The following is a 12,582-nucleotide window of genomic DNA, read 5'->3' on the forward strand; positions in this document are numbered from 1 at the left end:
CAAGTACTGAAAGCAATAATCCATGCTCCTCGGTTTGTAAACATTCCATGTTTTCTATGTATTTTTAAATGTCATGTCCACTGACAGCCTGCTTTTCTCCCTGTCTCACTTAATTTGTTGACGCTGACTTGTCTTTATATCACTATTTAACCCATAGACCTAGTTTTGTTTAGTTTTTTGGCCATAGTAATCAATACTATTCTAACATTTGTATGGAGATTTCGCTCAGATGAGTCTACTGTGCTATTATGGTAACAGATGGAGAACAGGCGGGCACAGATGTTTTTTTTCTCATTTCACCCCAGTAGGGCGCTGTAGCTTAAAGGTTAAGGTCGTCCCATAAGTAACCCTTCCAAACGAAAAGGCGGGTGAAGTTTTGTAGCTGGCAAAACATCTCTGGAGATTCACAAACAGTGTTGCAGCATTCTCCTAAACGACTGTAGTAGATATTGATTTGAAAATACATTCACACCTGAGGCACATGGTTGAGCTTATGGCACCCTGTTCGTACAACTTTGCACTTTTATCTGAAGCGGCTACAGGGAAGTTTCTTAAAGTCTGTTCAAATCAATTCAGGATCTAAAGGTTTCTGGAGACTTTGATGAGCCGTATGGAGCCATTTTTTGTTCACTTTCTGCTGTTGATGTGCTCTTAAGTACGTCTGCATCAGCTACAGTTGTTCAGCAGAATGCTGCAACGCTGTGTTGCTGTGAAACTCCAGAAATGTTTATTGGAATTCAAAACATCACTTCATTTTTTTTTCACCGCAAACTAGCGTACTTAAACTACTGCGTATTTATCAATTTAGGAAAATACTGCAAACATTTAGGCTAAGAGCAAACATACTTTGACATACTTTTGACAAATTTTTAAATCTATATCCAGGCAGGCCTTGGCAGCGGTCCCACCACTTCAAGCCACACATCTCACGTTACATGTTGTCCGTTGATCATGTTACAATATAAGGATATTGGTAATAGCTTTAAATGTTACCAATTTCAACTACTAAATGTTGCCGATTCTCTCTAATATGAATATATTGCAGTCTTGACAGAGCCATGTTGTCGAATTATGAAATAAGTACATTTGTTTTCTCACCAGTTGCTCGGGCCATCAGTCAGTCATGTACTGCTTTGTCATGCTATCATCATGCATAGAGGATTGGTGTCTCAAAAGTCAGCAGCCTTATAGGAATTTAAAGAAACATTTTTTTTTAATTACTACTTACAGAAGAGATTGATTATTTTCTTGTTGCATCTCTGGCACATCCATCGCACAGTCAAAGGGAAAACAATTACAACCCCACCCTGAGAGTGAAGCACTTTCCCGCACCAGTTGACAAGAAACGTGCTCAAATTACAATACAGAGGAGGAGCAGAGATGAGACGCAGAGAGTATGAAGAAGGAGGAAAGAGTAACTGCAGAGCACATTTATACAATGCTGCTGGTAGAATGCATGGCCACTAAATGTTACCAAGCCTCCTGTTGAAGCTGAATCTTCACCCCAAGTCACCCTTACGCCTTACTGACTTCATTTACCGTCCTTTCAATCCTTACCAAAATCCCAGTTCTGTTGTGGAGAATCATCGTGCCAACAGTGCTCACCACAGCGGGGGCATTATTAGCCAGGGTTGCTGGACCCTGAAGTCAAACTTTTGAATGTACATTAAAATCAGTCAAAATGGGAATTAAAACTTGGGTGTTTACTTTTTATTGGACATTTACCTATTTTTTGATAATAATCCATTACATTTTATATCACAGATATGACAAATGTACAAAGACAAGCTTAACAAATATGATATAGTCAGTTTGATTCATTTTTATTCATTCTTTATGATGGAAAAACTTGATATCTGCATGAGCACAAAGCAGCAGTCACAGTTTTAAACAGAAGATTTGTCTTTATTTGAAACTTGATGTGACTGGACCTTACAAAGCTCTACTACACACACTTAAACATTAACATACTCCAAAACCTGCACCTCAAAGCACAATTACTGGGGCTGCAAAGTAACTTTGGTCATAACCCTCATATTATCATTTATTCATTTATTTATTTGTCTCCCATCTCTTACACAAAAACTCTTTGATTACTTTGAGGTCAATATCTCAGGAGGAACGGTGACATCAAGCCAAAACTAAAAAAGATAAATTAATAAATACATTCTTTTTTAAAAAAAATCCCAAAAAACACTCAAAGTTCATTCATTATATGAAGATCTTTGTCTTCTGATTAAAATGCATTCCACAAAACTGCATAGTGCACCTTGAAACGGCTCCATCAGGGACCCCTGTAATATGTTCAGGGAATCATAAGCTCTGTAAAAAAAACATCTGTATCATCTAACACAAGTATCCTACAATTATAACAATGACAATCCTTCCATTATTACATTTTTGCAGATGATTAAACATGCATTACTTTGAACATTCATTCACTTTAAGAATTGTGACAATACTGTAAACTGCTACCTTTGGGTTTTGTCACACATGCTGCTGCACATGCCTCACAGATCTGCTTAGAGCTCCAGTTTCTACGGTTGTGTTACTGTCGTAGCCACAATAACCCCCACCAAAATAAGAGCAGTCATAGTTACCATTAAAAAAATCATGATCTGATGGTCCATCAACCCTAAAATAAATAAAGAGGGGAATTAGTAACATAGTTTTATATACCACTCAAGCAATCAAAAATGATTTAGTTCACATTTTCGAATAATTATAGCAATGTCGATATTTCTTCATGCAGGAAAACTTGAGAAAAATTCAGGGTTTTGGCCTGTCATTTTTATTTTTCTCGCGTGATCAGTTGTGTGAATATGCCCATGTGAATGAAGTTTCAAGATAAACTTAAAAAACAAGAGACTCCAGGACACATTTTGCCCTGATAACACACAGAGACTAACAAGGGGAAAACATTAGCTGCTGACACTGTCGTGACTTGTAAAAATCTTAAGTTCATGATTACAGACATACTTACAATTGATGATGTCATTCCAGGTAGTGAGCAGAAAGACAATAAGACAACAATATGAGTGACAGTACTTTGTAACTAAACTGCCAACTCAGAAGAGAAATTGATTATGTGTAAACTTGGCTGCATCATATCAGTAAAACTAGTCCTCACCTTTTTGTTGTTACTTCTGAAAGATGCTGCAAGAAACATCACAAAGTCAAACCACGCTTTTCGGTTTTGATCACACTTCGTGATTTTACCCTTGTGTAACAGAACGTCCACAGTGAGGTGCACGTTGGGGTTGTTCACCAGTCGTCTGCTTTCAGCTACAACCTGGTTACGGTCGACGGTGTGATGCATCACCATCAGAATTGTTGGTTTGCCAACTGTGAGTACAGAGATAACACAACCAAATGAGTTGGAGTCGCTCGGGGACAGCAGAGCAAGACTTCATAAGGTGCTGTGCAGGTAGCATACAGTAGGCTTATTAAAGGTTTGTCACTAAAAACACCTGCCAGCTGCAGCAGGTGTGTGAGTTGAGTTGCAGTGAGAGTAAATAAGAACAAAGCTACAGTCTGTTTCAGCTTTTAGATGTAGTATTCATCCTCCAGCATTTAAAACAGCTCAATGCTGGACTGAAATTATTTAACTTTTAAGAGCCGGGGGAAGAAGTATTGTAAGCTCAGTCAGAACCTGTACAAAAACAAAGGTAAGTTTATTCTATACAGTGATACCTGTGACTTAGCAGTGCGACATTGGTCAAACAGTGGTCAAAGTCATGACCTACATGGAATGTCTTCCAGGGCCTCGCTGAAGTCTGTTTCCGCTTGTGACGCGATAGGACAGAAAACCACAACATAGTCGCTTTCCTCAGGAGAGGACACCTTTGTATGACCAAGCTGTCTTATATGCGAAACAAACTCTTTGTGGGTCCCATTAGTGTCTCCCGCCAAGTGCACATAGAACCTTCTCCACCGCCCTGAAGACAAAGAAGAAATGGTTGAGTCAGTATTGAGCTGTAAACATGGTTTCACACACTGGGGTCAGACTGTCTGGAGTTTTAACTTTGTTCTTGTTCTCCACCATCTACACCAGAGAGAATCATCTGGCTCTTTTGTTGCTCAGTGCTCAACGAAGTTCACTTGTTTTCAATGGAGTATATGTCAAAAAGGATTAGCAAATGATCTCAATCTGTATGATTAATGTTTTAAACAGCATCCAGAGGAAGCAGTTGTTATAGAGCAGTGGGGGAACGGCGGTTTAATGGGACAAACACGACAAAACAAAGTAAGGCGTGGCTATGAAAACATTAATTCACACATATCATGCAACTGATCATCAACAAATTCAGGCTTCAGCTAGGTACAACCATATCTTGAAATGATTCCAACAGTTTTTTGAAAAATACCCAGCCATATGTACATAATATATGCAGATTTGCATATCATAGAAGTCCGGAGTACTGGCTTTTGGAGGATGTCTCATCACTACAATCCACCCATCTCATATTACACATTTCAGTTGATCCAATTATCTAAAAGATATTGGTAAGAGCAGCTTTAAACGTTATCTACTATGATTACTAACTGAAGTATATTCGCTTTAAAATTGAAATGCTGCAGTTTTGACGGAGCAAACAAACAAGTACATTTGTTTTCTTACTCTTTTCCAGCGCCGTCACTCTGAAGAAGAGATTTGAAAAACAACAAAAAAAACAGAACATTTTAGTCAACATTATTTAACAAAATGACACAAAGCAAAACAAGGAGCAGAACTATGTGCAACAGTTACTGCTTTGTCATGCTCAGCCTACAATAAACTTGAAATATTCCCAGGAGCATTATTTAATAATAATTATGGCAATATCCTGATGCACAAAGAATCAACTCACAGTCTTGCAGGAATTAAAAACATTTTTTGCATAGCTACTTACAAAACAGATTGTGTCTCTGGAGTATCCATCCCACAGCCGAGAGGAAAACACATACGGCTCCTCCCCGGGAGGGAGCCACTTTCTCTTTTGCGTGGACAAGCAAAAAGACCCACGCTACTCTGCCTCTGATTGGCCGCCTCCATTGGTTGGGTTGATTAGGTTTAGACATGAGGAGTGAGATTGGTCAGGGTTAGGGTAAGAGTATCAGGGTAAGCCAGTCAGACGCAGAGTAGGGTGAAGGCCAGCTAATCAGAGGAAGGCGGGTTCAGCTTGAATCAGTTTAGCTGTGGAATAAACATATAAACCTGTTTTCAAGTGCTAACTTACCTAAATTAGTGCATTTTTTTTTTTTTTTAAAACATAAATTATTAGAAACACCTCTGAATGTAATGCAGTCCATCCCAAGGTCTTCATTAACTATGACATCAGTGCTAGTGCATATATTGAATTTGTACTTCTATGACAGTCAAAAAGTCATTGTAAAAGCACAAAATTGTACGTAATAAAGAGGCCAGTGTGTGTTTATATTGAGAGCAGATATTTTATGGCAGCTTTTTCACTCTAGAAACCAGAGAAATAAAGAATTTCGCTGAGGAAATGCACTTGTTACAGCATCTCGAGAATCACAAGCAGAGGGAAAAAGTGATTGATGAAAGACAGAAGTATAAAAGTTTAAGCCTAAATATAACTGCACTGACACATTGGAATGCACAGGATACAAACAGGAAATATAAAATATACGCATCAAGATAATGATGGCAAAAATCCTTCTTATGGGTCAATAGCACTTTAACATGAAGGTGTTATTTGATCTCTTAATATCAGACAAGCTACACAAATGCAATATAATCAGTTTCATTCCTTTTTCTTTATTCTTTTTGACTTGAAAAACTTTATCTGCATGAGCACAGAGCAGCAATCTTTATTCTTACACAAAACATTTGTCTTTATTTGAAACTTGATAAGACTGGACCTTACAGAACTCTACTACACACACATTTAAACATGAACATGCTCTAAAACCTGCACCTCAAAGCACATTTACTGGGGCTGCAAAGTAACTTTGGTCATATGCCTGATGTTATCATTTATTTATTTGTCCCCCATCACTTACACAAAATCTCTTTGATTCCTTTGACGTCAGTACAGACATGAGGAACAGCGACATCGACCAAAAACTCTTGAGAGGAAATCAAAAAAAAAACAAAAAAACATGAAGATCTTTGCTTTCTGATTAAAATGTATTCACCAAAACTACATAGTGCACCTTTAAATGTACATTTGGGCACATCATTACTGTTTTAATACAGACCTGAAAAAAATGCTATGTCTTTTCTTCTTTTTCACATAGTCATTCACTGAGAGCCTTCCATCATGGACACCTGTACTATGTTCAGGTAATCATAAGTATCCCACAACAACGACAACGACAATCCTTCCATTATTACATTTTAGCAGATGATTACACATGCGTTACATTGCACATTTATTTCGTCCCTTTAAGAATCTTTTATTGTGACAATACTGTAAACTGCTACCTTTGGGTTTTGTCACACATGCTGGTGACAGCCCTCACAGATCTGCTTAGAGCTCCAGTTTCTACAATAGTGCAACTGTCATTACTGAAATTACCCCCACAAAAATAAGAGCAGTCATAGTTACCATTACAATAATCAGCATCTGATGGTCCATCAACCCTAAAATAAACAAAGAGGGGAATAAGTGACATAGATTTATATGCGACTCAAACAATCCAAAACATTTTTTGTTCACATTTTCGAATAATTATAGCAATGTCGTTATTTCCCCATGCAGGAAACTTGAGAAAAATTCAAGGTCTCCTTACAATCAGTTTTTATTTTCAGAGTTTTGGCCAGTCATTTTTATTTTTCTCGCGTGATTTACACAACGATTTTACCATGGTGTTCACTGTGGAAGCAGCACCACAAATCTGTGATTCAACAGATTTCCACCAGTGTTCAGTTTGACCCATTCATCAAAGAAACTTCTGCAGAGGAGGAAACAAGTGTCACCATCGCTCTACATCTGCACTAAATCTCTAAGTCTCTGTCTCATTGGTCAAATCTGTGCCTGGAAAAAAACATTAGCTGATGACACTGTTGTGGCTTGTTAAAATCTTGATTGTTCTTGTTCATGATTACAGACATACTTACAATTGATGATGTCATTCCAGGTAGTGAGCAGAAAGACAATAAGACAACAATATGAGTGACAGTACTTTGTAACAAAACTGTCAGTTCAGAGGAGAAGTTCATTATGTGTAAGCCTGGCTGCATTATATCAGTAAAACTAGCCATTACCTTTTTGGCATAACCTCTGTAAGACTCTGCGAGGAACGCTCCAACCTCAAGCCACACTGTTCGGTTTTGCTCACACTTCATGATTTTGCCCTTGTGTAACAGAACGTCCACAGTGAGGTGCACGTTGGGGTCGTTCACCAGTCGTCTGCTTTCAGCTACAACCTGGTTAGGGTCGACGGTGTGATGCATCACCACCAGGATTGTTGGTTTGCCAACTGTGAGTACAGAGATAACACAACCAAATGAGTCAGAATCGCTCGGGGACAGCAGAGCAAGACTTCAAACTGTGTTGTTGCTAAATGTTCACCAGCACATCTCTGCATATGGTGCTGTGCAGGTAGCATACAGTCGGCTTATTAAAGGTTTTTCACAAAAAACACCTGCCAGCTGCAGCAGGTGTGGGAGTTGAGGTGCAGTGAGAGTGAATAAGAACAAAGCAATGATCTGAAAAATTGGACGGGCTAGAGTCAGCTTCAAATTATCCTTAAATTGAACACTATGAGCAACACCCATTTGGTGCCTAGAGGCGAATGGAACTGAATTTACTGCTTTTAGAGGTAGTATTCATCCTCCTTTAGAGCCTGGGGGAACTACTAAAAAAGAATTGTAAGTTCAGTTAGAACCTGTACAAAAACAAAGGTAAGTTTATTCTATACAGTGTACCTGTGACTTAGCAGTGCGACATTGGTCAAACAGTGGTCAAAGTCATGACCTACCTGGAATGTCTTCCAGGACCTCGCGGAAGTCTGTTTCCGCTTGTGACACGATAGGACAGAAAACCACAAAATAGTCACTTTGTTCAGGAGAGGGCACCTCTACTTGACGCAGCTGTCTAAGATATGAAACAAACTGTTCGTGGGTCCCATTAGTGTCTCCCGCCAAGTGCGCATAGAACCTTCTCCACTGCCCTGAAGACAAAGAAGAAATGGTTGAGTCAGGGTATCACTATCAGTGCTCATGAATGTGTAGACTGTGCTCACAGATTTTGTACGCATTTGCATGTGTTTCATATCGTCCCCCCTGTCTCGCTGTTTTGATGATGATGCCAAACTGCCCATATTGTCATATCTCATGCTCGGTGTTTGTTTCTTTTTTCTGTGGTGCTTGCAGAGGTGCACGGAGAGGCTGGCTGGCGATCAGCGCCTGCTGATCAGCCCTGCTCTCCACGCGAACTGCTGCCAGGTTATTTCATCAGTTAGACCCGGGACATGGCTCGAGCTAGATCGTCAATTAGTAAGACTTCTAGTGTTTTTGGGTTTCTCTTCTGGAGATTTAACGTCTTCTCGTGTTTCTGTGCTGTCAGTGTTCAACTGCACACCAACTATAAAACATATTTTAATGCATACATAAACAGGTAATGGAAACTAAAGAAAAGTTCCCACTCTGAAGTCCATGTTTGAAGATGGGCGTGGTCTTAATTATGTAGGAATAAGTGATTCCGAGTGATCACGGGTCAGAGCGTCATCATGGTGATGGGGGTCGCCGCTGGTGTGATCCTGGCTCTTTTGTTTGCTCAGTGCTCAACTATATTCTCCAGCCAGTAACTGTGTCTCTTTGCCGTTTGGTGCTGGGCAGGTACCATGCAGTGGGTTTATCAGAGCTCTTTCCCTGAAAACAGCTGCCTGCTGTGGCTGAAAACACCTCTAGTGAGAGCAGCGAGAGTGTCTGTGTTCTGGTTCTGTGTCGCTCTGCTTGTTTGCAGGATTATGAATGAAACGACAAAGCTGAAATTCTGGGTTGGGATCAAATCACAGGGCAGCTACACAAAAGCTTTTTCACTTTCATTAACATTGTGAGACACTGGCATTTGGCGTCGGCAAAATACAAGTTCATCCTTTAAACAATCAAGTAGACAAAGTAGACAAAATCATGACAAAACACAGCCACATTCATTCAGGATGATATCGACAATGACCACTGGCATATTTTAAAGGTACTGGTCCATCTATACTGGGAGAAACGCTACAAAACAAACTAAGGCGTGGCTATGAAAACATTAACTCACACATATTAGTCAACTGATGATCAACTTATTTAGACTCCAGCTAGGCACAACCATATTTTGAACGGCTTCAAATGTTACCTATTGCGATTACTAACTGAAGTATGTTCTCTTTCATTTTGAAATGCTGCAGTTTTCACAGAGCAAAGAAATAGAACATTTGTTTTCTCACCCTTTGCCAGGGCCGTCACTCTGAGGAAGAGATAAAAAAAAACAAATTAAACAGAGAGGAAAATTTTAGCCAACATCTTTTTTCAAAAATGACAATAAGCAAAACATGGGGCAGGTCTGTGTGCAGCAGTTACTGCTTTGTCATGTTCAGCCCAGAAAAAAAACTTGAAATATTCCCTGGAGCATTATTTAATAATAATAATGATAATATCCTGATGCATAATTAAATAATTCACAGTCTTGGAATTAGAAAAAAAAGAAAAGAAATGCACAGCTACTTACAAAACAGATTGCGTCTCTGGAGTATCCATCCCACAGCCTAGAGGAAAACACTTATGGCTCCTCCCCGGGAGGGAGCCACTCTCTCTTTTGCGTGGACGAGCAGCGTGTCCTCAGATTACACTAAAGAGGACCTGCACGGAGGAGATGAGGGGGCCGACTGTGTTTGGTAAAAGATGAGCACAGAGAGAGGAAGGAGCGACTGCACAGCTCATCTATACAAGTCTGCTGGTGCGATACATGAGCGCAGGAAGTCATTATGTGTTGTTTATAGATCACAACAGCAGCCTACTGCTAGAGTTGCCTCACATAGGAAGGAGGGAGTCCTAGTACTGTGTTCTTAAAAGATCACAATGCTTTTTTTTTTATTATTTTGCTAAGACCCACCCCAATCTGCCTCTGATTGGCTGCCTTCATTGGTTGTGTTGATTAGGGTTTAGACATGAGGAGTGAGATTGGTCAAGGTTAGGGTCAGAATATCAGGGTAAGCCAGTCAGGTGAAGGCAGTGAGTACCAGCCAATCAGAGGAAGAGGAAGGTGGGTGCAGCTTTAATCAGTTTAGCTTTGAAATAAACCTGTTTTCATTTTTCAACATAAATTATTGCATATTTTTACAAAAAACATATCTAGGAGAAAGCTCCAGAGAACAACATCTGCTCACACTTCCTCGGGCAGCTTATTTCAGAGTTGAAAGTAAACAGGTAATAGATTTCTATCAACTACACAGTGTTATCAAGGGAATAAAGTGCTGATAACCATAAGCTTGGCATTAAAGTTTATCATACAAGCCCCTGGAAAAAAAAGACGACTTCACTGGAGTTTCTGTGCACGCTCAGCGGCCATTGCAATCACCTCTCTGCCATAGATTCTATCTTTATTTCTTATTTTATTCTGAAATACTTATTTATTCTAAAATTCCGCTACATTTATAGGTCACAGTTAAAGATGTTGGGGGTTTTTTTGGCCTTCCTATTTAAATACATAAGCGTGCCAGTTTATTAGAAACACCTCTGAATGTAATGCAGTGTAGGGAAATAAACCACCTAAAACATGGCTCACCTTAAAAAATCTATAACAGTTCAAGTGTACGCATTAGTGCAGCTGCGTTGGGATACGGAGGTTCTACGGTTGACAAAAATGTAGTGCCAAAAGAAATGCAGGTCTAATGCCGATTTTCCCTATACAGTGTACACTTTTTTAAGGTGAGCCTTGTTTTAGGTGGTTTATTTCACTTTTTCTCTGGACCCTGTTCACTGCAGTACAAAGCTGAGTGTCTGGGCTGGAGCGGCCCCCACTTCAAAAAACACGAACTATCCCTTTAATGTCAGACAATGTGTCTGAGCAAACAAATGAAGGAAAGTTAAAGATCCTGTCAGATCCTGCCGAGTTTGCCTCTGTCCAGGAGGCACTGGACCAGCTCTCCGTTGTAAAGGGCTAGGTTGGATTTTTAGGGCTTTGGTAAACCAATCTATGTGGATGAGTCGGCCTTGCACCTCCGGGCAGGAGGACGACGTGCTGGTAGCCGATGACCCAATGCTATCATCATCCTGCTACTGAAATGCGAAGTCGCAGTTCGGCTCCCGTCCTTGTATTCCCGCATCCTTACGTGTACGGGGCGGTATGCGCCTTTCGATCACCTCGTCCTCGTCTGCTATGGTCGCTGCAGAATTCCAAATCACTTTACCCTTGATGTCCAACTCAAGACACAGAGCCGAGGGCACACCAGGTCTTCATTCCAGAGGTACTGGGCCTGCTTTGGATCGGCTCCACAGTTGATACAGCGTACTCCATCCTGCAAGGCGTAACAACAAAGTCTAATTATGGTTATGGCCCAACGTGGCGCTGGCCTCTCCCCTCCTGCTGAAAGATCAAGATCTTGAGGTAAATCTCCACGCCGGCCGAGGTCTCGTATACTTCCTCAAAGTGGAAACTTCCTGCCAGCAGAGTGAACAATAGTATCCCAGTGTCCGAATTATAATCCACAGTTTGTTGATAAAAAAGTTACTGTTGTGCTCTTATTCCATTGGCTTGTTGCTGCTGAAGATTGAAATCTTTTTTTGCGATGTTTCAGCTGCTCGTGTGCTCCGTCTCAGGTGTTGTTTCGAGGCTGCAGCGAGAGGAAGAAAGCACTTCAGTCCACTCTCTCACTTTGGACAGTGGCTCAGTTTTTGGTCCTTATTAGGGCATCTTTTCAGCAATCTCTCCTTTCACTGGATAATAACCGACTGTCAAGCATTTCATAATGCTTCGTTACGAAATAACCTTCCTGTTCTCGAGGCCGAGGTACGGCCTTTCCTCTTCCCCTTAAGCTGACCTGATCTGTTCTTTAATACTTCCTCATGACCTCAGCTCAACACCGTTAACTATACTTATAGCCACACACATACTTCCTCACACACACACAACCTTTATGTAATGATTTAACATTCCCCTCATTACATTTCCAACTTCCAATACATTATTTTCAATCACGGATTCCCCATTACCCATCCTTCTACTTTGCAAAGTTAACACTTAATCAAAAATGATCATCACAGACAGAATAACAGAGCCTTGAGTGTAACACTTCCTCTTTTTCACGCACACAGCGTCGCCGTTTCCTCTTCGCTTCCTCCACCAAAACTCCCCTAATATTATGGTTTAGCACGTTTTCATGAATTTATGGCAAACACAGTGCAGCAGGCAAAGCTTCAATATATGTCAGATCAATCCATTCATTACTGCTGTTTCACATTCAACAGGTAATGTTATTGTAAAGGGTTCATAGTGATCAAATCCAGTAATTATGGTCCTACTCCGAGCTTTTTGCATTTAGGGCATTTAGCAGACGCTTTTGTCCAAAGCGACTTACAGTAACTCATACATACATTCATATACTGATGGCGGTGGTTGCCGCCATGCAAGGTGCCAAGCAGCA

General features: G+C 40.4%; 2 protein-coding genes across 10 annotated transcripts; both read right to left on the minus strand.

Moving 5' to 3' along the window:
- Positions 1-1,703: 1,703 nt before the first annotated feature.
- LOC119012380 lies at positions 1,704-5,178 on the minus strand. 5 transcript variants are annotated; one of them, XR_005072460.1, is made up of 5 exons: positions 4,893-5,178; positions 4,622-4,641; positions 3,747-3,938; positions 2,984-3,345; positions 1,704-2,635 (listed from the first exon to the last, which is right to left on the minus strand). XR_005072460.1 is itself a non-coding variant. In XM_037086121.1 (5 exons), the coding sequence occupies exons 1-5, from the start codon at positions 5,033-5,035 to the stop codon at positions 2,538-2,540; spliced, it is 651 nt and encodes a 216-aa protein (XP_036942016.1). In that variant the 5' UTR covers positions 5,036-5,178; the 3' UTR covers positions 1,704-2,537. The 5 variants fall into 5 exon arrangements, 1 of the variants encoding a protein (XP_036942016.1); XM_037086121.1 differs by having other exon boundaries at positions 1,704-2,618; positions 3,131-3,345; XR_005072462.1 differs by having other exon boundaries at positions 1,704-3,345; positions 4,608-4,641.
- Positions 5,179-5,741: 563 nt separating this feature from the next.
- On the minus strand, positions 5,742-12,450 carry LOC119012379. 5 transcript variants are annotated; one of them, XR_005072459.1, is made up of 5 exons: positions 9,669-12,450; positions 9,388-9,407; positions 7,930-8,121; positions 6,205-7,428; positions 5,742-6,072 (listed from the first exon to the last, which is right to left on the minus strand). XR_005072459.1 is itself a non-coding variant. In XM_037086119.1 (5 exons), exons 1-5 carry the CDS (start codon positions 9,695-9,697, stop codon positions 7,023-7,025), a joined length of 495 nt encoding a protein of 164 aa, XP_036942014.1. In that variant the 5' UTR covers positions 9,698-12,447; the 3' UTR covers positions 5,742-7,022. The 5 variants fall into 5 exon arrangements, 4 of the variants coding, with proteins under 4 accessions (XP_036942014.1, XP_036942013.1, XP_036942015.1 ...); XM_037086119.1 differs by having other exon boundaries at positions 5,742-7,061; positions 7,214-7,428; positions 9,669-12,447; XM_037086118.1 differs by having other exon boundaries at positions 5,742-6,572; positions 7,214-7,428; positions 9,669-12,421.
- Between the last annotated feature and the right edge of the window lie 132 nt (positions 12,451-12,582).

This window comes from Acanthopagrus latus, chromosome 22 (assembly GCF_904848185.1).
Source record: "Acanthopagrus latus isolate v.2019 chromosome 22, fAcaLat1.1, whole genome shotgun sequence".
NCBI classification, from domain to species: domain Eukaryota; kingdom Metazoa; phylum Chordata; class Actinopteri; order Spariformes; family Sparidae; genus Acanthopagrus; species Acanthopagrus latus.

What these genes read in the sequence shown, in the direction of transcription:
- LOC119012380 (XM_037086121.1), bottom strand. Translation starts at nt 5,035, where the DNA reads ATGGAGGCGGCCAATCAGAGGCAGAGTAGCGTGGGTCTTTTTGCTTGT. An exon ending in CCAGAGACACAATCTGTTTT is followed by an intron (nt 4,642 to 4,892) that starts GTAAGTAGCTAT and finishes TCTCTTCTTCAG; the next exon opens with AGTGACGGCGCTGGAAAAGA. An exon ending in GGCCCTGGAAGACATTCCAT is followed by an intron (nt 3,346 to 3,746) that starts GTAGGTCATGAC and finishes CTGTACTCACAG; the next exon opens with TTGGCAAACCAACAATTCTG.
- LOC119012379 (XM_037086117.1), bottom strand. Translation starts at nt 9,697, where the DNA reads ATGGATACTCCAGAGACGCAATCTGTTTT. An exon ending in CCAGAGACGCAATCTGTTTT is followed by an intron (nt 9,408 to 9,668) that starts GTAAGTAGCTGT and finishes TCTCTTCCTCAG; the next exon opens with AGTGACGGCCCTGGCAAAGG. An exon ending in AGTGACGGCCCTGGCAAAGG is followed by an intron (nt 8,122 to 9,387) that starts GTGAGAAAACAA and finishes CTTTGTCTTCAG; the next exon opens with GGCAGTGGAGAAGGTTCTAT.